The following is a 27736-nucleotide window of genomic DNA, read 5'->3' as shown; positions in this document are numbered from 1 at the left end:
TGCCTCTGGGGGGCAAACTTGTTTAAAGAAGTAATTCTCACGACATGTTATTAAAACAAAAGCCCTCCATTAGATAACAGCGATTGGATTAAGAAGACAAAACATTTGATTAGCATTAATGATGTTTTCCATCAAACAGGAAGAGGCGGAGACAAAGCAGACCAGCCAAACATCATGGTTTACACTGCCTCCTGAAATCTGACATGAGCTGATCATAAATCAGCAATCATAAGTGTGTGTGTGTGTGTGTGTGTGTGTGTGTGTGTGTTTGTTTGTTTTTTTTATATATATAAATTGTAAGAAATCAGCTGTTCAGTCTAGCAAAGCTTTTTTTATTGACTCAGAGCATTCAAAATAAGGGGCTGTGATTTTTTTTGCGGTGTTACGATGAAAGAGACTGCATCACAATACAGGACAGGACAGATCTAATGAGAGTGAACCATTACAAAAAAAAAATCCCCATCTTAGGCAACTTCATATGAGTGTAAAATATAGCATATATATATATATATATATATAACAGATATTAACAGAGATTTGCTTGGACACTTTAGAGCTTTAAAGCAACAGTGAGTAGAAAATGGCCTTCTGTGTGATTTGGCGCCCCCCACAGTTTCTGAGTGCAACATCCACGATAGGCCAGAAAGGTCCCCAGACATGGCAACTTACTTTATTAGACTACATTTACAGCTCAAAAACAGGAAACATTTTTACATTACAAAAAATCTTCATTTAAAATCCATATTCATCTCCAACTGCGAATCGAGTGCAGCCTGTAATTGAGGAAAGAAAAAATGTATGAAATGTAAGTATGCATCCAGTGGATGATCCATCACTAAATAAAGGATTCAGATACTCACCAGTTCTCTTTTTGCTTCCTCTATTTTCACTTGAGCGAGAGAGGGATTCTGTTGTGGTTTTAAAGAGAAAAAAAAACATTTTGTGAAGACAAATAAGGAAACTGTTATCTAAACGTGATTCACTAATTTCTCTCTGGCTGGTTTATTTAGGTGAAATTTACACACATGCACACAAATTGAAATTTCCATTTTATGATTAAATTTTTTGGACAATGTAAAAGCATTTCTTTTCGTTGGACTGTTATGTTACAATCTGAAAAAAGACATACCGGGCTCAGGTCCATGTAAGGCTCCAGTTTCTTTTTCAAAGGGATTATTTCTTGTTTCAGCGCAGTGACTTCCTGCAGAGAGAAAAACAAGATCGCACTTTTCAAACCCTGAAAGCAGAGTCGTTACATTTTCATTACCAGTGGTACTTGACCGCTGAAATTACCTCAGAGAGCTTGACAATAGCCTCGTGGGTGATGGACTTGTCCATGTTCCTGGATACAAGTTGAGCCTGCAGGATTGATGTAGAAAAAGGATTTTTAAAAAAACCCAACCAAGCTCCAGGACAGACAGTGATACGAAGGGCGTTAACAGTTGGATCTGCCTCTACCACAGGCAAGAACCTGATGCCCGAATGATCCCCAGGTCAACCTACATTGTGGATTTCTTAATAAATAAAACTGAAAACTCTGTCGCAGGAGGTTATTTTGTCAGAGAGCAATTTCTGCACCTTTTGTAACACTTCTGAAGGCAATTTGTTCTGTGGCAACATGACTGAGCTATGAATTCATAAACATTGATAGCATAATAGCTATCACACACACACACACACTTCATGTTTTCTAGAAGTCTCTGCCCATCCTCTTCGTGTCCCGCCTTCAAACTGACTATTTTATCCCCCCGGTTGTTTGATCTTTGTCTGCACATCCTAGTGGCAGAGGACAACGATAATGTATGCCTCTTCAGGCTGCATAGCAAGCTGTCATTAGAGCAATTGTAATTAATTTTTCTGAAGCAGAACAAAACTCTCACGAAGATATGGATACTAAAAAACAACCAGGATGAAATGGAGAGAAGCACAACTGAGTGTCTGGGCATTGTTACGCCTATGAACACCTTAATGTGCAACTCAACGCGCACTGTGCAGCCAATACAGATGCAGATACAACACCACAACACACCTCTGCCCTCTCCCGTCTGTTGACCAGCTCTTTGGCCTTTGCCGTCACGAAATCCATGTTGAGCAGCCTCTCCTCTGCTTTAGCGCTCTCCACAGCCTGAGATTTGACCAATTTGTTTGCATCCCTGAGGACAATTAACAGCATTGATTAGAGATGAAGCACGGCGTGCATGTGATAGCCAAACATATGATCATGCCAAAGTCATCCTCTGGATCTTACTCTTGTAAGGTGCTCCGCAGCACCAGAGTCGCTCCAAGCCTCTTTCTGAGTGCCTGCAGTTCCCTCTCAAGCCTCCTGTTTGACTTCTCTGCCTCCAGAAGTTCGTTGGTGAGGTTGTTCACTGCAGGCATAAAGCTAGACGAGACAAGATCATCAGGGAAACTACCAACAAGAAAAAACAGTGACAGAAAATGGATTTCAGCAGGGGGGGTGACAATGTACCTGCCCAGCGATGTGTCTCTGACTCCGAGCACCATGGCGGTGTCCACTAACGCAGACAAGTAATCAGACGCGGGCTTAGACAAGCTCGCATAGGAGAGGCCAACCCCTTGCAGGAGAACTTCCTGGAGATGAGCACCTAGTCCGATGAGAAACGAGTGAAAACGCTGTGAGTGCTTAAGGAAAATAATGCACAGCAACGTTGTCTGACACAAGAATAAACTGTATACACAACAGTGAAGCGTTTAAAGACACTAGATAAGCCTACTAATAGGTTTGTATCCATCTGGGTCTTGTTTTCATCATTCCTGGGGATTACAGTTGAACAGCTAAATTAAATATTATCAAATAGTAATTCAAAACAGGAGGGAAGAGATGCCCTAAACTATTTGTGCAGCCTTCCTAGTAATAATTACATTGCACTTAGGTTCATTGCTGCGATCTGGAAGCTTAATTGTTAAGAAGAGGAAGAAGAGAAGTGATCTGATGATTATACAGATTTTTGTTCAAAACCCTGAGAGGGGTTTGAAAGAGAAAATAGAGGAAAAGGTGAAAGGGGACATTGTTTCCAGTGTTAGTTGTAAATACGTTTACTGATCAGCATCTCGGTTCAGCTTTGACTTACTGTAAACTACTTCACGTGCACACGTTGTCCTGTATATTGAAAGAATATTGCTGTCATTTCTGAAAAGCAGCTAAACGGTGGATTTTTCATAACATGGCTGATCAATCATGTATATCTGCCCCATCCGTTTTATTGCAGCTATGTCTATATGAATGAACCTCACTCAGACTGCATCAAAAGCACTGTCAGTCGATGTTTCTTTGCATTTAGCTGCCATTTGTGGGTTGCACTGACCCTCCGCCTGATACTCTGATGTTTTCTGTTTGAGGTCCTCTATGAGCAGGGACGTGTCACTGCACCGGGCTTCACTGGACTGTGCCAGCTGGTACAGGATGTCCACGGTCCTTGTGTTGACCTCAAAGTGCGGCACCGGCTGGTCTCCGAACACGGTGCTAAGCCAGCTGTTCACCTGAGGGGAACGACACGGAACCGGGTGATGAACAAAAGCCAACGGCAAGCCTGTGCATCAACTCATGTAGTCGTTCAAACAAGACCGTAAACATTACCTTTTCGATCTTTTCACACATGGCGAAAGACACGGGAGTCGAAACTACACCAACTACCTTCTTAAAATGTAGGGTAGTAGGGCAGCCTTTAGGAAAAACTACAACAGTTCCTGATTTCGCGCTCCCAAAATCATCCCAATAACTTCCTGGTTACCAGCCAATGAGAGAGGGGGGAGCAGCGTCGAAGTCCCGCCCTTTCCGGTGGACCACACGGGACCTTTATGTCTCTCAAACAAACACAAAAAATAGATTGAAACTGGCGGCGAATTATATGAATACGAACAATAAAGTAGATATATTATATAAGTACAGGCTGAAGCTTTTGGTATTATTATTAAAATGTATCCGGTTCACGTTTCCTTCGTGCTCCCAAAGATGAAGATCAGGCCAAGATGGTTGATGGGATGGGAATTCTGATAAACACACTTACGATAAACTTACAGTTTAATGACTGGTCGATCAGGGGGGATTTTTGTTGCTGTTATAACAGAAAAAAGGATGAAAAACATCTGTTCATCTAGGCTGCAAGTGCTCATAAAACACCCATCATGCATACATATAAATCTATCGCCTCAGAAGTAATAGGCACTGCTTAATTTTAAAGGTTAACAGAAAGAAATGAGGACAAAGCAGGAGACAGATACACTATGGCCATTAACTATAATACCAAAAGGATATCGGTGGACTTCCTAATGATTTCCGGGTCGGTTGGGTCAAATCAATTCAGTCCGGTGACTTACATCATCTATTTTTTTTTTTTTTAAATTATTATTATGTATGGTAATTGTGTTTGTGTACAGAATTGAATTATAAATATATCTGAAAAAAATCATGCTCTAGTTGGTTATATTAAGCTCTGAATATGCATGTATGAAAAGTATTAATACACATAAGCCTGGTTGACTTAGAATTGGCCTGGCTTGCCACTCACTATGTAGCTATTTTTCAGCCTCCAACAATGAACATAGCAGGCTATAGATTGATTTGTATTTTGATTTAGTTTAAATATCCCTTACATCTACTCTTGAGAAAATAAAATAAAAAAGTAATCTATAAAAGCCACTAGAAAGATCCAAAAAGCATCTTTGCCTCCCCTGACACACGAAAGCGGAAGTACACCGGAATGAAATCTCGCGTCGTCTCGGTTTAAGAGCTCTCTGCCTCGCTGTCAACCAACCGCGAAAGTTTGAAGGAGTTTGTTGTTTCGTAGTCAGAGGCTGGTAGAAATGGCGGCGAGAGAAAAGCCTCCCAAGCACCGTCAGAAGAATGAAAATAGCACGTTTGAAACGTCCAGTCTAAACTCCACCGTCGTCGAAGGAAGGCTGTTTGGCAAAGAGGTGGAGGACGAGGACGAGGACGTTGACGACGGCCCCGTTGTCTTCATCTGTGGGAAGTGCAAGCTGCCTGTCGGGGATTCAATGTCCTGGGATGGAGGCGAAGACGGCCAAAACCAAATAAGACTGAAGCGTAAGCTCTGAATTCTGGGGGCGACTAATTCAACTTCATTAAAGACGTTTAAACACGTGTGTGATTTACAGGAAACGTCACAGTTAATTTATAAATAACGTTACATTTAGGCTCTGTGCAGATTGACTTGGAAAGTCTAAAAGAATGGTGCATTCATGTTTAGTTGTAGAGGCTGGGAATTTACACATTCTGAAGTTACCTCATGAATGCAATGCTTAATTGTCGACATGTTTGTGATGTTTTGGTCTCAGGGGTCACCCACAACGTTTTGATTGGAAAGGAAAATCGCCTGTATGAACTGAACAAACGATCCGTCTGGTAAGGCAGCCCTGCCAAGCAGTGAATAACAAAGACAATGTTTACTCCACTACATTAAAAGAAAAGTATGCAAAAATCTACTGGCATGTACTAGAAACTACAGCAGTCCCCATTACGTTACAGTAATAGTGATTTATGTTTTTGGATTATTATAACTGATGGTTGATCTTCTGAGCAGCCTTTTGTAGTGTAGAAGAGACAGGTCTATATTTGTTCTGTATCCTTAATGTCTCTAGCAGTTTTGTAATACAAGTACGTGTTTTGTATCCGCATCCAATACGGATGGAAAGTCATGTTAAAGTCTTGTAGTCCACCAAAAATTTGTGGAGCTTCACAGCACAACAGCATCCCAGCATTCTCCTAAACAGCTGAAGTGTATGGGGACTTGTTTAAAAATGTCCAAAAGAACAACAGATTGTCTTGCTCTAATCCAAGGCTGTGAAAGCACTGAGATCCCAAGTTGACTGGAAAAGACTTTAATTACAGCTTCTTTTTTTTCCCAATACGAAATCCTCACTGTAGCTGGTAAGCTACAAGCGTCGGCTTGCAGCAGATCTTAAGTGGTGCACTAGAATGATAAAGGGTGTATATAATGTCTTGTTTTCCCCGTTATTTTATGTTTTAAGACAAATCCCCATCTACTTTAGTTCTTAAAGAGCAATGCTGCAACACCTTTTTACAGTGAATATACAGAATTGTTTGTGTACTACAGCACTTCCCCTGACTTTCCATCAGTGTGGGGGTAAGTAGACAATGACTAGATTTTTCTATTTTTGGGTGAATGTGTCCCTTCAGCTGCAAAGAAACTAGAGACAGATCAGGCATATCTATTTTTATATTGTTTTTTTTAGTTCAGCACTTGAATGAATTTGCTTTGTCGACCCTAATTTTCTTTCCCCCTCTTTAAATGAAGTGAGACTTCTGGGGGAAAAACACAAAAAAACAGTAGTGCTTATTTGTTTAAGTAATTTAGTTTGTTGTTTTGTTTAGCTTTGGACTTAACTGTTCTCTTTTGTTCTTTAATTTTCCCTAAGCAGTCTGGTTGTGGATCTGGTCTGTAGAGGCTGCCACACGGTGCTTGGTATGGTTTACACATCGACACCTAAAAACCTGGACCACAGGAGATTTACATTCTGTCTCAATGTCGGGGACATCGACAGGTTTGTTTACAGCTTGGATTAAGAAATGATGATTAAGAATGTTTAAATACACATGAGTCAACATTTGTTTAAAGGTAATAATATATAACATTTCATATTCAGAATGTGTACAATGAACTAGATCTGTCTTTCTGTATCTTTCAGAGTTATATTTTTGGAATTGTATCATCTCATGTGTTTCCAGCAATGTTCAAACCAAGCGAAATCTGTAATTTTACTCAAGTTAATGGTACATTTCATTAGAAATTGAAATTGTCTCCTTATTTGGAGAAATGTGAGTTTGCATGTCAAATCTGGAAACATTTTGTAGCTATATGGGAGGTACAAATTGCTGCTGGTTGTGTTTGTTGCTTAATGCACAAGAAATCAAAAGCCAATCTGAAATGAAAAAAGCTTTTTTTTTTTTTTTTTAAAACCAGCAGCTCACAGTTCACCACAATTCTGAATGTGATTGACTTCAAACAGATACTATTTATACTATGAATTGCATTGCATTTCATCACTTGTGCAGGTGTCAATAGAACATATGCTGCCTGTTCCTGCATTTTGCGCTCTGATATTCTACTGTGAATCTTTTCCAGCTACGTGCTTGGCTCTGCAAGCCAGATGTTGGCAGCAGAGGGCCCCAAAGAGCTGCCGGTCACACTGGAGTACAGGGGCATTGTTGAACAAGAGCTGACAGAGGTAATTTATTGCTGCTGCTGTTCTTTGTCTCTTTTCTCTGATATTGTATTGCTGTGAGATAAAATGTGTCACCCTCTGAGAAGAACATCAGCTCTAAAAACCATTTCAGTGTGTACGTATGATGTTTTTCTCCAAACATGGGTAAAGTTTAGTCCTTTTTGAATTACTATCTTTGTGGAAAATTATTTTTAAAAATGACAAATCTGACCTGCACATCCCCAGTTATGGCATGACTTGTGCTCTATGTTGCATCGTCTTGCTGGCAGTGCTCTCATTTTTCTCTACAGCAGCTTTCTCTCTCATTGATTACCAATGCAAAGGTTTTACGAAAGATGACATCAGCTTAGTTCTGGGAAGTCCTCGTTCCTCTGGCCGTCAGACGTTTGTATCAGACATTACCTCATCTCTCCACGTCATGTCATCCCCTGAAAATAGATTTATTTTTCATACCACTTGAGATTACATTGAAATCTAAAAATATATAAGTTTAAGTTCCAGTCTTAACATCTAAATCCATTTATGACAATAATTGTCTGTGTATTTCAACCCTAAATTCCTTTTTACTGTTTGTCACATTAACGTTATTTAGAAAATTAAGAGGGAATATACATTTTTCACCGGCATACAGTGATTTCCAAAGTTATTCTTTAATCATCCTTTGTTTGTGGTTTTGTGGATATTTTCCAGAGTAGCCACTAGGGGGTGATAGTGCTCATGAGTATCTGCTAGCCCTCCCACACTCTTGCACCAAGGACAATAGATGTGCTGGAGAGCATGTTGAGGAATCTTTGTTAGTGGAAAAACATGTTTTGATCAAGTGTCTTTGACACTATAGCTGCATGTATGTATGGTATTTCGTTTTTCTTGGCTGGGACAGGTTCATTTCCCGCAGACGACAATTGATCCCTTGTGTTATGAGATGTCGTTTATGCAAATGTTTATCTGTAGTGGTTATACTGCTTTTAAAACAAAGTAAGACAACATAACACTTGAGCAGCCAACTTCACATGCACTATTCAATACTCTGTGTCATTATGTGTATGTCAGCGCACCACTTAACGCGTCACTACCCTTTCTGTGGCTTGGATAGTTTCCAAGATAATTCTTTACTCTTCTGCTCAGTGTTTCAGACTTGCCTGAACAAAAACATTTCATAATGCATTAAATCTTGTCCATCTCACGCTATGAAGCCCATGTCACCGCTGTAATTATGTTGCCCCCCCATCCCTCAAACAAAGTGATGATAAGGTCGCCATGTTACGAAATGGACAGGCTTAACTCATGTTCTCCCAAGTAAATATGTAGGTTACCACTAAAATCCCCCTCGTCATTGACTGTCCCTGTGTGAGAGGCTGAAGATTTAATCTGACTACAGCTCCATACTGATTGTATTAGTTTTAAGTGCTCATCTATTGGCACGCTGTAACAAGATTATACCGTATGTAAAGAATTAAAATCAGTGATTTTGCTCCATCAGAATAAATCGTAAGGTTTTTTTGTCAGCCATTTCTTGTTCAGCAATGTGTTAATCATTTATTTTACACAATCAACTTTTTAGACAAAATGTAAAGTTTCATCATTCGCAGGTATCAATATTCAATACTTTATCATGTAGCAACAAGTGCGAAAAGCAGTTGATCAGTCAGTTTCTGATTTAAAGTCAAGATGAAGTGAGAAATTGCTTTCAGACACTTTTCGTTCACATCCGTTATCACAACAATGTGCCCCCAAAAATAATTGATTTTTGTATTCTTCTATATAAATCCATTGTTTTCTCTGTTAGCAAAATATGACGTGCTTTGTCCAGAAATGTCATGACATCCTTTGATCAATCTTTAACTCTTGCCGACACAGAGCTGATATTGATTAGTTAGCTACCTAGCGTAAGCCTGCTTTGGTAATAGGGGTCAAAAAGGTGTTGATCAAGGCTACCATCCAACTCTGACTCAATGAAATTCCCCCACTTTTCACCAGTCATATCAGTTCCACCCAGAGTTATGTGGAGCCTGCCTATCCTTTACGTCATGATACGGAAGCCCAGTATTCTTGAAAAGCCATTTCATCTCAATTTTGAAAAGCGTAAAATGTAATATTTAGTCAAATCATAGAAAAATGTATTTAAGTTATTAAAAGACTGTGAAGAAATGATAGTTTTAACCTTATGATGCTGTGTGTTGTAGTGCAGAGATATTTGCTAAAGTTAGCATGCTAATCAGCGGTCCAAAGCTCCTGTGCTGGCGGTGTAAGCACCAACACTCCCCTGGTCCCCAAGCTCCTTGTCTGGACTGCAAGCTGCATAGCTAATTGCACTAACTGGCTAACAGCAGCTACAATTAGCAGCTTCAGTTAGTAGCTACAGTTAGCGGTTTCTCTGGTTAAGTGCTGCCCCCTATTTGTTTTTTGTATGAATTTGACAGGGGCCCAATTCTTACATATTGCATTCCAAAACTATGTGCCAATTTTTATGGTCTTAGACTGTATTCTATTAAGTTATTAGTTATACTAGTTAGTTGTTAGTTATAGTTATACAATTTAACATACAGTACATATATTAGAGATTTGAGAAGTAGATTAATTGCTCAACAGAAAATTACTCGACAATAATTTTGGTAATTGTTGAAGTAATTTGTTAAGCAAAAGTGCCAAATAGTCAATGGCTCCAGCCTATCAACTATAAAGTTTTTCTTTTTTCCCCACTTTTCCCCATCATTGTGAATTGAATATCTGTTGGATTGCTGGTCACAGAAAGCAAGCAATGAGGCTACAGTAGGCACTTTTTGATTGCTTTCTGATATGTCTAATAAAGAAGAAAAAGAACTGACGGATTTGTTAAATGTTAAGAAATAATCATAGATGTAGCACCACTTCTTTTGTCAAATGAAAATAATTTCTATTTTTCTACAGTACGGTACTGAAAAAAAAAGTTGTTTTGATATTGGTACAACATGTCCCAGACTCAGCCAGACACTTTGCCCTCGGGTATCTGATGAAGGTGCCCGTCGCCAGTGCCGCCATTCTTAATGTATTCTGTCTGTCTGTCTGACTGGTAGACACTTGTTTGGGTGCTTCATCTTATACACTCACTGACCTGTCTCTCCCTCCCATTCCCACCCCCCACCCCCCTTCACACCCATCCATCCCTGACCACTTCCCCTCTGGGTTTCGTCATTCTTCCTCGCTCTCCCCCTTTTTCCAATTATCTTTCCTCCGCCCTCTTTCTTCCTCACTGCTTCCTACTGCTCCCTTCATTTCCCACCTGTCCATTTCTCCCCCTTTGTTTCTCCCCTCTCCTCACTCCTTCATATTCACACTCTCCATCCTCACTCTTGTCTCATTTTCCTTCCCCTGCTGTTCATCTTCATTTCCCCAATCCTTCACCTTCCAATATCTTCCCCATCTCCCCTGCCTGACCCTCCTGTCCCTCCCAGATGAAAATGCTGGTCATGTCCATGGCACACAAGCTGGAGGAGATCGAAACTGGCCTTCAGTAGGGAGGTGACGAGGCATGACACTGAGGGACGTCAACTTGTCTTCGATGGATGCTCCATCTAGGTGTTGAAAAACGAGGATTTGTTGTGCTCTCTCTTTGCATCTACCTTTTTATATTAACGCCTTCTCCTCTAAGTTTCATCCGAACCACATTCCTTCAGTAATGCCTCGTGCTCAGACACCTCCACTACACATGCAGTCTCCAGTCCGCTTTGTCCTGATTACCGACGGTGAAACAAAGACTGGCTGCACTTGTAATCAATCATGTTGTCAGCGCGGCTCCCGCGACTCGTGGCACCATCTTCCCTGTACATCTCGGTGCAGAGCGAGCAAGTGTACGCCGTGGGCAGAATGTTTATTTGTGCAGGATTTCATCAGGCAGGCTGCAGACTCAGCACAATGCTATATTGATCGGGCCACTCGAGGCCACACACACACACACACACACACACACACACTCTCTCTTTGTTCTCTTCCTCCATCGTGGAACCTTGGAAGGACTGCTGGATATGCTTTTCAATACATGGCTGTGGCCACAAGTGAACAGCAGTTCACATGTTTGGTTTTTTTTAACAATTGTTCAGAGTAATCTAAAGACTGTTTTGTCTTTTCCCCCGATATTACGAGACTTTGGCCATGATATGCATCAGTGAACTAACTCATTTGTTCATTTTTGCCTTGTCTGTTTTCATTTGTACAAGCTTGTTTTGTCTGCCTTTGTTTGTGTGTGTAATAAAGTATTCACCATTTTCCCAAAAATGAAGAAATGATGGAACAAAAGAAATGCATTTCATGATTGCCAATTAAACATAAAGGATTAAAACCAAACAAGACAACTTTCAGGATAATCTTTTTAAATGTTTCTTTTTCTCTCACCCTGTGCAGTGAGATAGTTGGGGATCAGTGGCTCATCCTCGTATTAGAGGCATCGCTTGGATTTAAGAGTTAAACAGCAAGTTTAAGGTCCTTTGGGATTGAGGAGGGTGGGGTTGATTATATATTAGTGTTTGTTTACCAGCTGACCCCTAATGTGCCTAGCAACACTTTCTACCAAGGCGGGAAAGCGGCTGCATGCTGCACCGCTTGCCCTCCCTCATCCACGAGGTTTCATCAGCCTCACCACAGAACAACAACAGTTAGAAACGGCCAACCAGCACGCTGTATCCAAGGGCAGGTTGCGATGGCAACTGAGAGCACGTGCTATGCTGAGTGCCTGTTGCCATCTCGTCATCGCGCTCGGCACCAGAGGAACAGCCAGCCAGCTCGTTGGTCGGCTCGCCTGTCAACAGACGTCCCCCCCCCCTCGCTCATGCTCAGACGCATACACGGGGGAGGAGTCCTGAATGAACCCCCCCACACCCTAATCCGTGTGTGATGTTTTTCTCTCTTCTAACCCCACCCTTGCCCCTCTTTCTCCCTCCCCCTCCCTCTTATTCTCCCCTCCCTCAAATGCTGGGGGGGAAAAAAAAAGCCAAAACAACAACAAACAAGCCGCGTGGTGTGTTTGTCGTTTCTGACGGGTGTTGTTGACGTTGTTGTCTTCGTTCAGTCCTCGCTTTAGGAAGAGATGCCCACATGCATCCAGAGAGCGGATGTTGCAAGCCGCCAGCCGGTTGGTCCACTGTCCAGATGTGTGCTGTGACTCCCCGTAATGGTCGTTTTGTAGAATTCACCTCTGTTTGTCTGTTGTTCCATTCAGAGTAGTAAAGCTTAAAGGCCAGTTTGAAGTGAGCATCACGGTGAATGTTCCACTGAATGGCCTCTGAACTCATTTTAGCTGTTTTATATATAGACACAGTGTTGCTGGATGCATTGCACCGCTGAGTGCAATTATTGCACCGGTTTCACCCTGTTCACCCCTTAAGCCTCAACCAATGGCTTCCTCCCAAACCAACTTGGAAACACACACACACAAACACACAGGCATCAGTCAGTACATCTACACACACTCTACAAGCACTCGGGGACAAGGGATGAATAATGCAGAGGTAACGTCTGAGTGAAAGTCGCCTCCCCTCTTTCCCTCCTTTTCACCTTCCCTAAGCAATAAGGAAGCAATGTTGCCATGGAGGCAATGAAGCCTCAGCACACTCTCAGCCAATTACAGCCCTCCCTGCGTGAAAGATCGCACCAATGGCTGCTCGAGCCGATGCCGCTGTTGCCACAGACACTGAAATCCGATTGGCTGAGCTCTGCTCTTTGATTGAATTTCTGATCTTGTTTTTGAGAGAGAAAAATATCTCAAGGAGTGCCACCTGTGTGCCAACTTACAAAATATGTTTGTTTTTTTTTCTCCATGAAATGAAAAGCGTTAGTTTGGTAGAGGGAAAATGTTTCTGTTGTAGGACCAAAATCTAGTTTCATTTCTTGTTCTGTATTAAAATGAGCAGGGGGGGGTGGGGTGATTTTTCTCTCCGGCAGATGATGAATTTTGCTGTGTGTTTGTCAGGGGTTCTGCCAATTAAAACACAATTTAAATAATTACAGTTTTATTCTGATTAGATTGTTTCTTGTATGTTTTTCGTTTTCTGCCTTCCCATCATAATATTTGGTTTCCCCCTGACAAAAGAACCACACCCCACCAGTTGCTCGTGGCTGTTTATGACCAGTTCCTGGTTTAACTCTTGATTTCCCATGGAGCTGTTTAAACCCTGGGTCCACTGTGTTCCATGACAGACAAATTTAGCAAGATTTAATCTGTGCAGTGCTTGCCAACTTTCAACACCAGTTAACTTAAATGTGTTCCTTATATTCCTTCCTTCCTATATTATAAATATTTGATGTTTCCTCAAATACAAATGTAAACCCTCCTCATTTATAATCGAAAATGACAACTCTTAATGTAAATAAAACATTTAAATAAAACAAGATTATGTCATAGTGAACCCAACTGAACTTTTGACTTTGTGTATCACCACTACTTTTCCATACATGACTGATGGCGTTCACAAAAGTCATTAAGACATTCTGTTCTCATCTCTGCCTTTTGTGTCTGCAGGTTAATTAATGAATCGCTTCATCTGGGAGGTTAAAATCACCAAATTAATCACACGAATCAGTGGGTGTTAGACAAATTCGGTCTAAAGAAGCACTTGTAGTCGTTTTTTTGTTTTTTGTTTTTTTTTTTAAATTGAAAACACCTCTATGACAAAAGCATCAACTCTCCTATAAGCCACAGCCTTCTTGTTTCATTAATCACCTTCATCTACGTCTGTGATCAAACTAGATGGCGAGCCAGTCAGTGGCTCGTCTGTCGGTATAACCCAAATCCCCTCTGAGTGCTCAAAGCCTCCTTCTTCATTAGAAACATCTGCTTGTTTGTTTCCCCCCGTATCTTTGTGTACCACCGGTGTCTGCCAGGTTGTCTGGTCGTCTCTCACACTCTCTCCTCCTCGTCCTCTGCATGTATGAGAGCTGCTGAGGAAGGCAATACCGGTGTGTGTGTGAGCTGGATGCTCTGGTTGGTTGTGTGCGTGTGTGTGTGTGTGTGGTGGGCAGGCAGGCAAGTCCCTGGTGTTCGTCACTGTGTAGCAGGTTAATCGCCTGTTTTTCTCAGACACAAAGGCTCGTCCCGTACCCAGTGACACCCTGGTGTGAGTGTGTGTATGCGTATATGTGACGGAGAAGGGGGCTGAAAACAGGATTAGTGTCATCAGGATCTAAGCCTGAACAGATTGACAGAATAAATTCCCGCTGTACAGTAAGTGGTCAGTTTGGCCTCACATTAAAAGTGATTTAAATATTAAGATGTGATTTATTAAAAAAAAAAAACAGTCAATGAGTTCTGTTGAAAACTTCTGAATGCCATCACTCTGTTTTTTGTCAGAAATTTTGGAGGAAAGCCCACATGTCTCCAAGGTGTGGTATATGTCGGATTTTAAGGGGAATTCTCTTTCTTGTTGTTTCAGTCTCAGTTCAGGGTGAGCGCGTGCCAAGACGTATGGTTTCTCCGTAAGATCTCAAAATCGTGTCATTCCTGGAGAAATCTGCCACACCGACTGATTTGTTACGATTTAGACAAACACCACAGATTATTCTGAAATCTCCATATTAATATTCCCCTAAATATGATTATGATTAAAAATATCTACTTATTGCCAACCCCCTGCTGCTCCAGTCGGCTGGACGTTTGTTTATCACAGACCCGTCATTGTAGTTTTGACCTGTTTACACACAGATTAACATTGAAATAATCTGTGTGTCAAGGAAAGTTGATTTCTTTTGCCTTCATCCCATCAGTGTGGATTTCTTCCTTCGTGCTGCCTGAGATTACTTTTAGATTCACCAACTTGCTTACACATTCACAGTACTCCAGAACACAGTCCTATGTTGCAATGTACTTTTTTCCTACACTTTCATTATTTATTAATCTGTCTGTTGCTGTTTTCATTAATTTTTTAATCTATTAAATGTGCACATGGAGCAAAAATGGCACAATTTTGGGTCTGTAACATGACCCCTCAGAAGTAATTATTTAAAGGAGAAATTTGTAATAATTTTCATTTTAAATAGCAATAATGAGTCACTGTGGCCTCCAGCCCTCAACAACAGCAAGGTGGTTTTCTTGTTGGATTTGGCTCCTGGCACTCGGGGTTCGACCCCGCCCTAACACCCGCTGACTGACGACCGACCTCCCTCTCACTTCTGTCCCGCGCCGCGTCTTTCCTGTTCCCATCTGAACCCAGCGTATCTTTATCATACCTGAAGTCAGCATCCTCCTTGGAGCTGCTGTAAATCACCTCTGTACCGTATTCCCTGACGTCAAACTGGCCCTCTGATTCCATTACCCATTCGCCCACCTCAGTTTCTCGCGCCTGTACCGTGCCAGCGTTCCCCGCTCAGTCTCCCCTGCTCATGCTCATCCTGCAGTTAGCAGCAGCTAGTTATCCTTTTGTGAAGTCCTTTGTGTCCTAGGTTTTGAAAGGTGCTTTACGAAAACAGTTTTGCATTTGTACTTACTCACCTGATTGTTATCCTTCATTGACGTCTCACAAGTTGTTTGCTTTCAGTGAGTGGCACTCTGCAATTATTTTTTGAGTATACACACCTACTACAGGTGTCACCAGAGCAGCGCTCAACAATTAGGTACAGGTATTACCTGTACTTGCCCTGCAGCGTAGAGTACCCTTTCCCTCAGCGCTCTAGTTAAGTCACAGTATTTATGGCCTGAGTGTGTTTGTCTCACTAGACCGCCTGGGGATTTTTGACTAACCGTCCGCCTGTCTTTGATAAACAAAAGGCTCCGGCTCTAATGCATTTTTGAGCCACTCTTGCCCCTCGGCTTTTATCAGCTTAGCCACGCCGATTTAATCGGACGGCCCTGTTTGTGTTGTCCTGTGTGTGTTTGTCTCAGAGCTCTGGTGATCCCCCCTTCTTTGTCTCGTCAGGCCAGTGTCACCCAAAGAGGTTTATGATGGGGGGGGGACGCGGGAGCCACAGCTGAGTAGATTAGTGTCTACAGTATGTGTGTGTGTGTGTGTGTGAGACTGAGGAGGAAGGGGTCATAATATATGTGTCAGTCCTAAGGATCCTTCAGCTGTTGCAAGGGTGTGTTTTTCTTTTTTTACCCACCACAGGTGTCCCGTGGGAAATGTATATGCGAGACAAGTGGCACATTGAGGTTATAAAGCAACAGAGCTCATTCCACGGCAGAGAAGCCGGTCTTCATTAAGTCCTCCGGAGCTGAGAGCTCCTGGAATATATTACATGCCTCTGGCTCCCCATAAATGAATACGAATTTCTGGATTCTGTGGATTTTTTCTTGAATTACTTACTGAATTACAATATTGTAAGTGAATTAATTCTATATTTTTTCAGCTAAAAAGGTCAACTGTGTATTGGCATGTGTGCGTAAATCAAACCAGACAGTAAGCAGGTGCACTTGAAAGACCAGACAGACACATAATGGCATCGGTATAAATATTTAAAATACTTTATACAGCATAGAAATCTCTTGACACTCAAACAAAACCATCCATTACAAAATCTTACAAAAGACCCCCCGAGTCCGTATCAATCTCAGTATCAACCAGAAAAAAGGTACAAAGACATAATTTTCAAATGCTGACAGTACAGTTCGACTCGTGAGACATTGCATGCAACTTTTTCGTCCGGACGGGAAAGAGATTCTACCGTATCTTGACAGTGAGAAGCCCCGTGTGCCTGTGGAAGCCTTTTTCATCGAGTCGAATAGTTTCTTGAAGCCACTAAACATGTGAAAATGTCGGTTCGACAAACATTTTAGAATCCCTTCGTACAGAAGTGACGGGAACACAGTAGTCTTACTGTTATTTACAAGCACAATTTATTTCACATCACGCTCTGAGAGCTCTTGGCAAATACTCTTCATTGCAGTTAACACTTAAGACTATTGCACAAACTACAGCATTAAGACAAAAGGAAGTGAATTATTTTCATGGATGTTATGTGATCCTAGTAGCAGTTATTTCCCACTTTCTCACCCTCAGCCTTTGGCGAGGTCTATCAGTTTCATAAGGCTTTTGATGCTCTATTTTTTTTTTAAAAATCTTTTCTTTTTTTCTTTTTTTCCAAAACTCAGTATAAACAGGCAAAATCCTCCTGTGAGAGAGTCGTATCTAAGACAGCTTGATAGTTTCCCTGTGGCTAGTAGAGGTTAGGTAACACTTTTACACAACAAAAAGTTAGAACGGTGAATTATTATCAGTGTTGAGTGATTTGCGTCTGTTGGCTATGAAGAGTGAGTATGACTCTACCCCTTGGCACCTACTTCTAATTCCGTGTGTTGACTCTGTCGGGACTTATGCTCAGACACTGCAACACCGTGGCAAAATCCACACGAGCGCGTCACAATCGACTGCTGCTGTACATTTATGTATGAACAATGCAGTGAGGTAAGAGGTGGTAAAAAACAGTGGTGTTACTACAGGTTTTGGTTTTTAAGAATAGTGCAGTGAGCTTCTTTATCCAGTCAGCGTTGAGGATACAGCGCCAGCTGGCTGGAAGTCAGTGGGTATCTTAAGAGAAGTTTTCACACACAGACAAAACACTAATACATGTAGTCAGGGTTAGGGTCGGGGTCTGTTAGCTGGTGTGAATCAGTCTGCGGCTCAATTAGTAACCAGTTACAGCAATATTACATAAGAGAGTACCTCTTAACTCAGTGTATAATACAGTGTTATGTGCGTGTGTGTGTGTGTGCGTGCGTGTGTGTGTACACCTTGTTAGCAAGGCTCATATTACATGATGTCCCATGTCCACTCTGTATCTAGGACACAGTGAGGTTTAGTCATCCCTCAGGGATCCGTTTTTAAATCTCATCTTCTCTGTGTCACCACCTCTTATTACATAATGAGAGCGGCGACAAGAGACACATTATTAAACCCCTTCTTTTTTCTTCTATAATTGATCAAGTCCGTGATTGAAAGTGGCTCAGTTGCAATAAAGGGACAGTTCACAGTTCAAAAGGCCGCTCTGGAAGACCTCTCCAACATAGAAATGTTGACAGGGGCCTTGAGTTCAGTCTGTCTTTCGTTCGTTTTCTTTCTGCTAGTGTCCCTCAGCAGAGGGTTTTGAGTGCACCTGAAGCACAGAGGAGAGTCTGCATGGGGTAGGGAGGGGGGGACACCACTTCCTCAACGACCTGTTCCGGCCGGAAGGTGAACGGCTGCAGCTGGACCTTCTTCTTCAGGATCTGTCCGATTCCCATAGAAGGGAACTTGCTGCGATGCGTAGGGCTTTCGGGATCACTGCTGCTGCTGTTCGAAGGAGGACTGAATGCTGAGGTGGGATTGAGTTTACTAAAGGCAGACTTTGGGGGGCTGAACGCTGAGCTGCCTGGGGGGCTCCCTATGGTGCTCGGGGGGCTCCCGCTGGTGTCGGACGAGCCACCCCAGTCTGACGAGATGCTCTTCTTGGGCTGCGGGTTGACAATGAGGACGGGAGGACTGGGGATCGTCGCCTTCTTCAGGTAGGAGGAGTCGGGCTGGAAGGCAGAGACGTGGCGAGGTGGGGACAGAGTCCCGTTGGTCAGCTTGTACCAGGGTGAAGCCGGGGTGTCCTCGATTTGCTCAGCTTTGGAGAGGGAGCCGAAGGAATGCATGCCGATGGGTGACGGTGCTGGTGGAGCGGGTATATTGTGTTCTGGGCTCGTGTTGACCTGTGGGAGGGTGGCCAAGCGCCTCCGTTGCTGAGGGGTGTTGTTGAAGAGAGGCTGGATCTCCAGATACTCCATGGAGGAAGAAGCGACAGTGCCGGGTGGAGCCAGAGGTGAATTACGATGACCACCAGTTATGGCACGCAAAAGACCTGAGGAGGAAATTAAAAAAAAAACTGGTGTAAGACTTAAGAATTTTTTTTATTGAGATGTATGTTAAAGAAACATTTGTAGTGTGCTTGTGCTTGACTTGCTGCAGACACAACTGAGAACTGGAGCTTCTCTGTTTACTTTTGGCTAAGTGCCCTAAGTGCCTGGACTCTATTGTATATGTCATGCTAGCGAGAACACTCTGCACCTCATCAGCATGTAACAAGTAGGTGTAATTGTACAGGACCATTCTGGGCTCTGTTTGCTTTGTTAAGAACAGCCCGTCCTGACATGCCGGGTCTGAAACAGCCAATAGGCTCTCGCTATACCACTTATAGGCAAATTGAGGAGAGGGAGAGGAGCTCAGTCCTTAAGCTTTGCCTCAGGCTCCTTAACAGTCACCTGAAATTACTAAAAAAAAACAAAAAAAAAAACAACATAAAGCTAGTTTGAAAGAATTGAATCTGATTAATGCCTGGTTAATTTCACATTATTTTGCTGCTTCTGCCCTCTACTTTCTCTGTCATTTCATCTGGCTGTCAACAGGTGAATTCAACTTCTAAAAAGTTGTTGTTGTGATTGACTGGCAACTTGTCCAGGATGTTTCCTCTCAGGTGGATGGATGGGTGGGTAGATGGATGGACAGACAGACAATGGATTTCCTAGCAATGGTAGGAAGGGTAGATGGATCGGCGGATGACTGGGTAACTACGTATGTGTGAATCAGGTCGTTGCCCATACAAGAACATGCATGCTCAGTCAACCTACCCTGTATGAATAAAAATAAATGAAATGAATACATTGCTACTTTTCAGTAAACAAATGTACTGTATTGTATTTTTATTTAAAAAAAATTTTTTATTTATTTTTGACGACATGCACCACGCGACCCCTCACCTGTTCGGTGTTTCTTCTTGCTCGGCTCCTTGCTGACGGCCAGGTAGACGGGCGTCTGCTTGGGGGGGATAGTCAGCTTGTCGACGTGCTTCCTCCACTGGGTCTGGAAGTATTCGCTCTTCTGCTTCTCTCCTTTCTTCTTCTCCTGGAACTGCATCTCCTGAAGGCACAAACGTCAAACCGTTCATTACAGTAGCTGTGGCCGTTTGACAAAACCAGTTGTGGAGTCACCTTTTTTTACGATCGTCCTTGTACTCTCTTAACCTCTCTAGACACACGCAACCGTGCCGTGGTGCCATTTAGAAACAATAGAATTCCAGGCACGGATTTGCATACAAGCTCAGGTCATGTCATTTATCCTCTGTTACTACATGGGTCAGGTGTACGCTGGCATTCCCTTACCCTGTACTCCTTTGAGAGTCTCTTCATTTTCTTGTTGAGGAGGAAATAGACAGCCAGAGTGTGGCAGGCGCGGTTGGTGAGGACGGCGCTCAGCACCTCGCTGTGCTTGTAGCTCATCTTCTCCGTCATGTGCAGCAACACCGTGTGGTTGATTTCCTCGATGTGGATCCTTAACACAAATATGAAATGAATTAATGCTTTAAATCGTATTTAAAATAATGCTAATAATAATAATAAAAGTTGAGCTGAAAATTGTGTGTGTGTTGGGGGGGGGTCTACCTGTTGAGGTACGGGGCTCCTGTGTTCTTGTTGGCCAGCTGCAGCCATGAATCGGCCATCACCTGATGGATATTGGGACGCTTGTTGGGATCCGGCTCGAGAAGCTTCTTCAGAAGACAGATGGCAGCTGCGAGAGAGAGACGGAGAATAGATATTTATACGCTGCCACCGACACCAAATTTGCCACTTAAAGAGGAAAGTTTTCACATCAGACGCGACCCTACGTTGACGCCCCTAATTTCGCACGCGATAGTGCAGAGTGGAACTGTTGCAAAATAACGAAGTATCTGAGACAGGAGTGTGACTACCCGACGCTATGTGCATTTTTTCCATTCATGTACTCATGCTGCGGAAACGCTGTTATACAACATTCAGCATTCTGAACTCTATTTACAGGGCGTGAACTGTGTGTGGCCCCTTCCGAGGAAAGCTGGATCTCTGAGGTGAATCATTTTGATGCGGCGCCAGCGTCATAAGAGGAAAGGTTGCCAAAGCCAGTCGGTAATTGTGTACACACACAATGTCAGTTAGGTGTGCTGGAGCTCTGCCAACACATTTTTGTTTTTTGTTTTTTTTTCATTTGTTGGTCTTTTTGTGGCTTTATTTAATAGGACATCTCGCGATATGACAGGAGGCAGGATGACAGATAAGGGGGATGACACGCAGCGAAGGGCCGCGGGTGGGACTCGAGCGCAGGAGTGCTGTGGTGAGGGTGGGGATGCATTTTGGCTCCACACATGACACCTCATTATTGGGAGATGATTGTCAGCACAGAATTAAATTTCAATGATAGACAATTCTGGAGAAAGAAAGTTAATAATATGGTCTCGTTCCAAGGTTATGAAATGCTGACGCTTGGCCAAGTAATAAAACACATCATTTAAAAATCTTACCTTAGAATCGGCTACTGCTCCTTTAAGTTGTTTGTTTAAATCACTATTTTTTGTTTTGTTATTTGCTTCCCCCCTTTTTATATGTAAAAAAAGGGAATATATATATATATATATATATATATATATATATATATATATATATATATATATATATATATATATATATATATATATATATATATATATATATATATATATATATATATATATATAAATTTTATTTATAAATTATGGCAGCCCCAAGTAAGTGCGTTTTGTGTGTTTACCTGTGGAGAGCGAGGGAGGTAGAGGGTTCATCTCCTTGTCCACCATCTTCTGGTGCAGGGCGCGGAGACTGAACGGCTCCACGGTGAACGGGAGAGTACCCGTCAGCATCGCGTACATGTTCACACCACTGCAAGACCAAAAACACACGCACTTCAGCTCTGTGTACATTCAAAATGAACAAATGTATTTAAATACGTTTATATCTGACTATATTTTTGAAAAGAGGAGAATACTTACATGGACCAGACATCCACCTTCGGCCCATACTTCTTTCTGGAGAGCAGCTCTGGGGCGGCGTACGCCGGACTTCCACACTGGGTGCTGAATGGGTCTGAGTATCCCAAGATGCCGGCGCAGTTACTGAGGCCAAAATCTGAGGGACAGAACAAGAGGGGTGAGTGTTGTTTCTGGGCTGTTTTTTTTTTTTTTTTTACTGCCTTTTCAGCTCAGCCGTAAAACAAGTCGCCTCATCACCACGTCACACACAAACAGAGGCAGATTAGCACTATGGTGAGAGCTTGTAAGAGTTTTAACGGGATATTTAATTGCTCTTAACGCCTCACCACATGTGGGAATCTATGACACCGCATGTTGCAATCCAACAGAGAAAATCTTTTGTGACAAAGACCTTCTTTTATTAAAAACCTCTTGAATGTTATTCTTGTCCTTAGCTACGGGAATGCTGGTATTTGTGAATTAATGTATTGTTCAGCTTTGCACCGAACAAGAAAAAAGAAACAGGAAGAGAAATTCGAGTTAGGTCCTCTAAATGTGGGAGCTCTTGAGTTACCTATGAGCTTTATGTTGTCCTGCTCGTCCAACAGGAGGTTTTCTATCTTCAGATCCCTGTTCGACAAAGAGAGAGAGAGAGAGAGAGAGAGAGAGAGAAAAAGCCGTTAGTATTTACAGTAGATAACTTATCTGAGCCATGATCACCACACAGTGCACGAACAGGAGAGGTCAGCCCTCCACAAGCCCCAACACATACACAATCACCCCCCTGCCAATGTGGGTCACGCCGGGTGATTTTCAGGGTCTATTGTGTCGTCTCCTCAGCCTCAGAAAATCCTGTTATACAGCTATCTACATAGATCATCTCCCCATGATAGAAGTTTTAGTTCCCAGGCTCTGAGCAGCAACGAGTTGAATGTTCCCAGGCAGAGCGTGTGTCCTCCCCCCCCCCCAATCATATCAACACATTTTATCTTAACGCAGTGTTTGTAGGAGACACTCTGCTGTATGCTGTGTTGCATCGTATTTATTTTCTCAGCAGCTCTCTTGGAAACCTCCTGTAAAGCGTGGCAGTGCAGTGACTGAGCAAACAGATATGGTTATTTGTGGATTAAGAGTAATGTGCACCATAAGGACTTAACCCACCCTTCAAGAAAGAGGATCATGTCTGACTCAGAGATCTCAAAGTCAGCTTTAAGTCATTAACGGCACAACGCTCTCTAAGCTACTGATGGCAAACTATTAATATCTTCGGAGGCATTCATAAAAAGAAAAAGAAAAAATATCTTGCTTTGTGTGTGTGTTTCTTTTGTTACCTGTGCACCACACCCGCCCTGTGCAGGTGCTCGACGGCCAGCACGAGCTGCCGGATGTATTTCTGCGTCTCCCTCTCGTCCAGGCGCTTCTTGTCGTAGATGCGGTTCATGAGGTTGCCGCCGGGGCAGAGCTCCATCACCAGGTAGTAGCTGTTCTCCGTCTCCAGGATGTCCAGCAGCTGCGTGATGTTGGGGTGGCGGATCATCTGCTGGATGTGGCCCTCCCTCCGCAGGTTCTTGGTCACGTACGAGTCCTTCTTGGCCTTGCGCTTGTCGATCACCTTTACCGCCACCTGGAGAGAGAAAAAAAAAGGACAAGTATGATGAAAATGTTGACTTTTTCAGCTCAAGTTTGAGCCACATGAGACAGCGAGTAACATGCGTGGAGCGCCGTGTCTCGGGAGCTGCAGCGTAACAGGTGACAAGCTTCTCGGCTTCTATGGAGGGGTATGTTACTCGACGCTGACCTCTCCCTCACAGCTGCTCCCAATGTGTGGCGACCCGGGCGCTATAGGGCCCCGAGGCTGCAGTAGGGGGAGGTGTGTGTGTGTGTGTGTATGGGTATGTGTTGGAGGGGTTACTGAACCACCATAAAGCAGGGGAAAAGCAAACGTTACCCTATCTGTTGGGAAGGCGCCGAAGCCAAATGGACACTTAATATTCCCACCCATTTGCCACAGAGTTCAGCTGCAGCTCAACGCACGCGAGGAGGGACGACAAATGTGGAGACCGAGAGAGGGAACAGAACCCTGGTCACATGTGCTCCGCTGTGTCCCTCTGTCCTTGCTGTCTCATTGGAGAGAAGACATCTCCTCATAAAAAAAAGCCCTCAAGCCGTGTCCTGCACATTTTACGACAAACACTTAACTTCCCTCCGCAAGCTAATTACATTCAATAGCGTACCTCATCCGCTCAATATCATGCGTCGCCCGTGTCTCCTTGCACCCACGTCTAGACTGGGTTCAAGAGCACGGCCAACATACACTGCAAATCATCCCAAGGAGAGCGTGCGGACATGGAAAGGCACGACCAGCGGGAACAAATCACCATGTCCATTAATGAAATGGCGAGGGCCAGAGTGGCGTCCCCTTTTTCTCCCGTCCTTCAGCCAGTCTTTTTTATTTTACTTTCGTCCTTTCATCTCTGATAATTGATTCACCTTTTTTATTTCTTTTTTATGGCTGCTAATTAAACCTGGCTGCATGCGGGAGCCCGTGTGTGTGTATGTGTGTGTGTGTTTCGAGCTGTCACAATACAGTAATAGACGGCCCCTTGTTTACGCCAGGCTGAGTGGATGAGAGAAGGGGGAGCGGGGTATGTATGGTCGGGGGGATGGGGCACTGTATTTACAGTAGTCTATATGAGGAGGGGGTGGGGGGTCTAAAGAGGGGGAGGGGTGCGACCCAGCCAGGGGGCTTCTGGGGATTCAGTTGTTTATCAGGCGCCCCCTCAGACAGAACCGGGGGGGGGGGATGTTGGGAGGGAGTATGGAGGGGGAAAGTGGGTTACAGACATCAAAAACACATGCGTATGACCTCCCCAGCCCCCTGACCCGTGACAGCACCCATCCCTCACCTCTCCTCACTTTCATACCCCCTGCCATCGCCCACCCACCCACCCTCTCCTTCCCCGGCTTTCTAGTGATGCTAAAAAAAGGGATCCTCCTGTGTTTCCTTTCCCCCTCGCTACCCTTTTGCTTGAATAAACTCGCTGCCCTCCACTCCCCTCCAGCGCCTCTTGGATCCCCTGTATTCCACTGAATGAAAGAGAGAGAGTAAAGAGAAAGGAGGTGGGGGGTGGGGGGGGGGACCATGTGATGTTCTTCGTAGTGAGATTGCCAGTGTTTGCATCATCCTCAACAAAGAGAGTGAGGGGAGAGGAGAGGAGAGGAGCGCTTTCTTCTCCCCTCACAGCAGCAGAATGGGAGGAAGGAGAGGTGTAGAGGCTGAGATAATGTTTCACATGCAAATTCTTAAATCCAGCGGTCCCTCTCTTGTTTTTTAAACATGTGCAAACAGCGGTAGGGTAGACTACATGTCGGAGCGCATAAGGAAGAGGAGGTACTTGTCGTGTAATATGCAAATATCTTGGCAGCTACACAGGTTTCAAAAAAAAAAAAAAAAAAAAGCCAGGACAGACAAAGGCAACCAGTGGCCAATGGTGGTTCATATCAAAGCCCTTGCGCTGGCGGAATCGTAATGAGGACTGGAGCCCATTTATCAACCACACGATTTCATATGCAAGTAGCAGCGCTGCCCCCTCATAGGTCGGACAATTTCCCTCTCCGTCCCTATCACAGGCTTGCGCGCCCCAGCAAGCGGTGAGCTCACCACCTCCATCCTCAGCAGCGGCAGCAAACAAAGCGGGGGGTTCAGGGGAAGAAAGGAGGAAAAAAAAAACACAACACATGTGCGCACAACTAGCGCACAACTCATATCTGTTATGGGGTGGGGAAAAAATGAAGAAAAAATGGCTGTTCTCTCCTCTGTCTAAAAAAAAACAACATCACGGGAGCTTGGCAAGAAAAAACAAGCCATGCTGAGAGTGGAGCCGAGTTCACCAGCTGGCGGTGGCGCATTGAGCTCATTAACAAAGCTGCTCTTTGCAAACAGAGCCGATCACTTTCCCCTACGATCCTGTGGACCGATGAGTTTGGCGTCCGCTGGGAATCGCAATGTATGGCCAAACTGCCAATATAAATAGATGAGGAGTTTGGTGCGCACGCAGGGGGGAGACTGACAGCTGAGAGATGGAATCTAAAACCGTATCAGACCCCCTTGAACGCACGCCGCTCTTTATTTTTGGATGTTAAAACTAAAACAGTGGGACAAACATAGCTGCTTTCCCCCTAAATATTACATATACTATATTTATGTATATACTTCTCCCCCTAAGTGTCATGTTTCCCTCCGAAAAGTTGGTCTCGGGTTTAAAAATGCGTGCGCAAAAACGCGACAAGGACTGCCTTAAATTGTTTTCTGATCACGTTTAAACCAGCATTTAAATTGTGCCAAGAAAAAAACAAAGTATGTCACACAAATACACATACAAAATGCTGTTGCATCTCCCACTCTGTGACTCACCTTCTCGCCAGTCAACGCGTGGAGACCCTCTCTAACTTTGGCGAACGATCCCTCTCCGAGCTTCCTCCCGATCAGATAGTTCCCGACCCGTTTGGTGTGGTAAAAGTTCTTGAGGATGTCCGCCGCGGGACTGCATAGTGAAGCCGGGAGGACGTTCTCGTTCCCGGCGCTGCTCGGGGTCTTCCCCTCGTACAACGCGTGGCTGTTGTCCATTACCATGTCGCCGTCGGCAACTGGCATCTCAGCTCCCTCGTCGAGCCGGGAGAAGAAAAGACGCGCGGCTCGTCCCCCTCGCCCAGCTTTAAAACCAGGTATTAAATGCTTAAGCGTCCGGCGAAGTGCGTTAACTCCGCTCTGCCTGCGTCTCGCCCCTAATAGCAAATTAAGGGAAGCGGAGCCTGCGCCACCTGTTCACTCCAAAGCATCCACTCAGCAGGTTCCGAGTCTTGATTAGTGTTGTCAGCTTAGAGATTTGAAATGACACATGAATGGAAAAAAAAAAAGTCAAATCCAATCATGGGAAGTTATCAACTGACGCAATACCTGACCTAATACTTGCGAAGGTGCGGGGGGGAAAAAAACCCCAAAACTCAAACAGAGGTAGGCTGTCTGTCACGCTGCGTCCCTGCTCCATGCGCGAGTGGCTCCTGAATGTGTGCAGGCAGGGCAGCGTGCGTTTTCAGTTTGAACTGACTTTACCGGCTCCTCTTTGGTGGGCGTTTCTTAGTGGAAGGGTGCTAAAACAAACACAGAACCCACCGCCCCCCCTTTACACTGTGGCGGTAGCAGGGGGTGATTTTCAATCCAATCAGCGCAGGGGGCAGGCGGAGCACATGTGAGAAACAAGGGGGACGACTCCACCCGGCACCCGTTTTTTTGTTTTTTTTTTCCCCGCATGTCGCGCTCAGATTGTACACGGCCGCGAACAAAGAATGTATTTGTATCCTGAAGAGCGAGACAGGAACACTGTCACTAGAAATAATTAGATTTGTTTATTTAATTATTTTAAAAATTCCTCTGACATTATTTATTGGTATCTGCGCTATGTTGTCATTTGGGTAGAATCGTGCGTAAAGGACCCCCTCCATTTCCACGCCATGCGTAATTCCTTAATTACATAGCAGTACTGCGGCGGACATTTCTCGTGTCATTTAATCCTAAATAAATGTTGTCTTGTTGAACACGAGGCTCGCCATCATCCCAGCCCCTGCCGTTTTTTACAGTGCTTTCGGTTGTTGCTGAACTTGGGCTTCTGCCAGCAGCAGAAAAGTTGTGCTCAGGGTGTAGCCTAACACATGGCAGACAAAAGGAGCATTTCACCCCTCAGCTCACTGAGGTGTTCACTGACCTAATTAATTAACACTCATC

The 27736-nt window shown here is 43.8% G+C and overlaps 3 protein-coding genes across 5 annotated transcripts; 1 reads left to right on the top strand and 2 right to left on the bottom strand.

Moving 5' to 3' along the window:
- Window positions 1-311: 311 nt before the first annotated feature.
- Window positions 312-3760, bottom strand: haus1 (HAUS augmin-like complex, subunit 1). The gene is made up of 9 exons (XM_037119431.1): window positions 3599-3760; window positions 3327-3501; window positions 2471-2606; window positions 2249-2383; window positions 2030-2153; window positions 1294-1359; window positions 1130-1201; window positions 861-908; window positions 312-773 (listed from the first exon to the last, which is right to left on the bottom strand). The coding sequence occupies exons 1-9, from the start codon at window positions 3617-3619 to the stop codon at window positions 729-731; spliced, it is 822 nt and encodes a 273-aa protein (XP_036975326.1). The 5' UTR covers window positions 3620-3760; the 3' UTR covers window positions 312-728.
- Window positions 3761-4650: 890 nt separating this feature from the next.
- mis18a (MIS18 kinetochore protein A) lies at window positions 4651-21268 on the top strand. Of its 3 annotated transcripts, XR_005078539.1 has the most exons (6): window positions 4652-5065; window positions 5317-5383; window positions 6418-6543; window positions 7125-7227; window positions 20975-21079; window positions 21190-21268. XR_005078539.1 is itself a non-coding variant. In XM_037119433.1 (5 exons), exons 1-5 carry the CDS (start codon window positions 4825-4827, stop codon window positions 21023-21025), a joined length of 588 nt encoding a protein of 195 aa, XP_036975328.1. In that variant the 5' UTR covers window positions 4651-4824; the 3' UTR covers window positions 21026-21059. The 3 variants fall into 3 exon arrangements, 2 of the variants coding, with proteins under 2 accessions (XP_036975328.1, XP_036975327.1); XM_037119433.1 differs by lacking the exon at window positions 21190-21268 and having other exon boundaries at window positions 4651-5065; window positions 20975-21059; XM_037119432.1 differs by lacking the exons at window positions 20975-21079; window positions 21190-21268 and adding an exon at window positions 10656-11573 and having other exon boundaries at window positions 4681-5065.
- Window positions 16626-27103, bottom strand: hunk (hormonally up-regulated Neu-associated kinase). The gene is made up of 9 exons (XM_037119430.1): window positions 26369-27103; window positions 23286-23578; window positions 22529-22584; window positions 21976-22111; window positions 21738-21865; window positions 20579-20705; window positions 20300-20468; window positions 19898-20057; window positions 16626-19002 (listed from the first exon to the last, which is right to left on the bottom strand). Exons 1-9 carry the CDS (start codon window positions 26606-26608, stop codon window positions 18254-18256), a joined length of 2058 nt encoding a protein of 685 aa, XP_036975325.1. The 5' UTR covers window positions 26609-27103; the 3' UTR covers window positions 16626-18253.
- Window positions 27104-27736: the final 633 nt, after the last annotated feature.

The sequence above is a fragment of the Acanthopagrus latus genome, chromosome 13, assembly GCF_904848185.1.
Source record: "Acanthopagrus latus isolate v.2019 chromosome 13, fAcaLat1.1, whole genome shotgun sequence".
Lineage (NCBI taxonomy): Eukaryota > Metazoa > Chordata > Actinopteri > Spariformes > Sparidae > Acanthopagrus > Acanthopagrus latus.
This window is presented reverse-complemented; position numbering and strand designations above follow the sequence as displayed.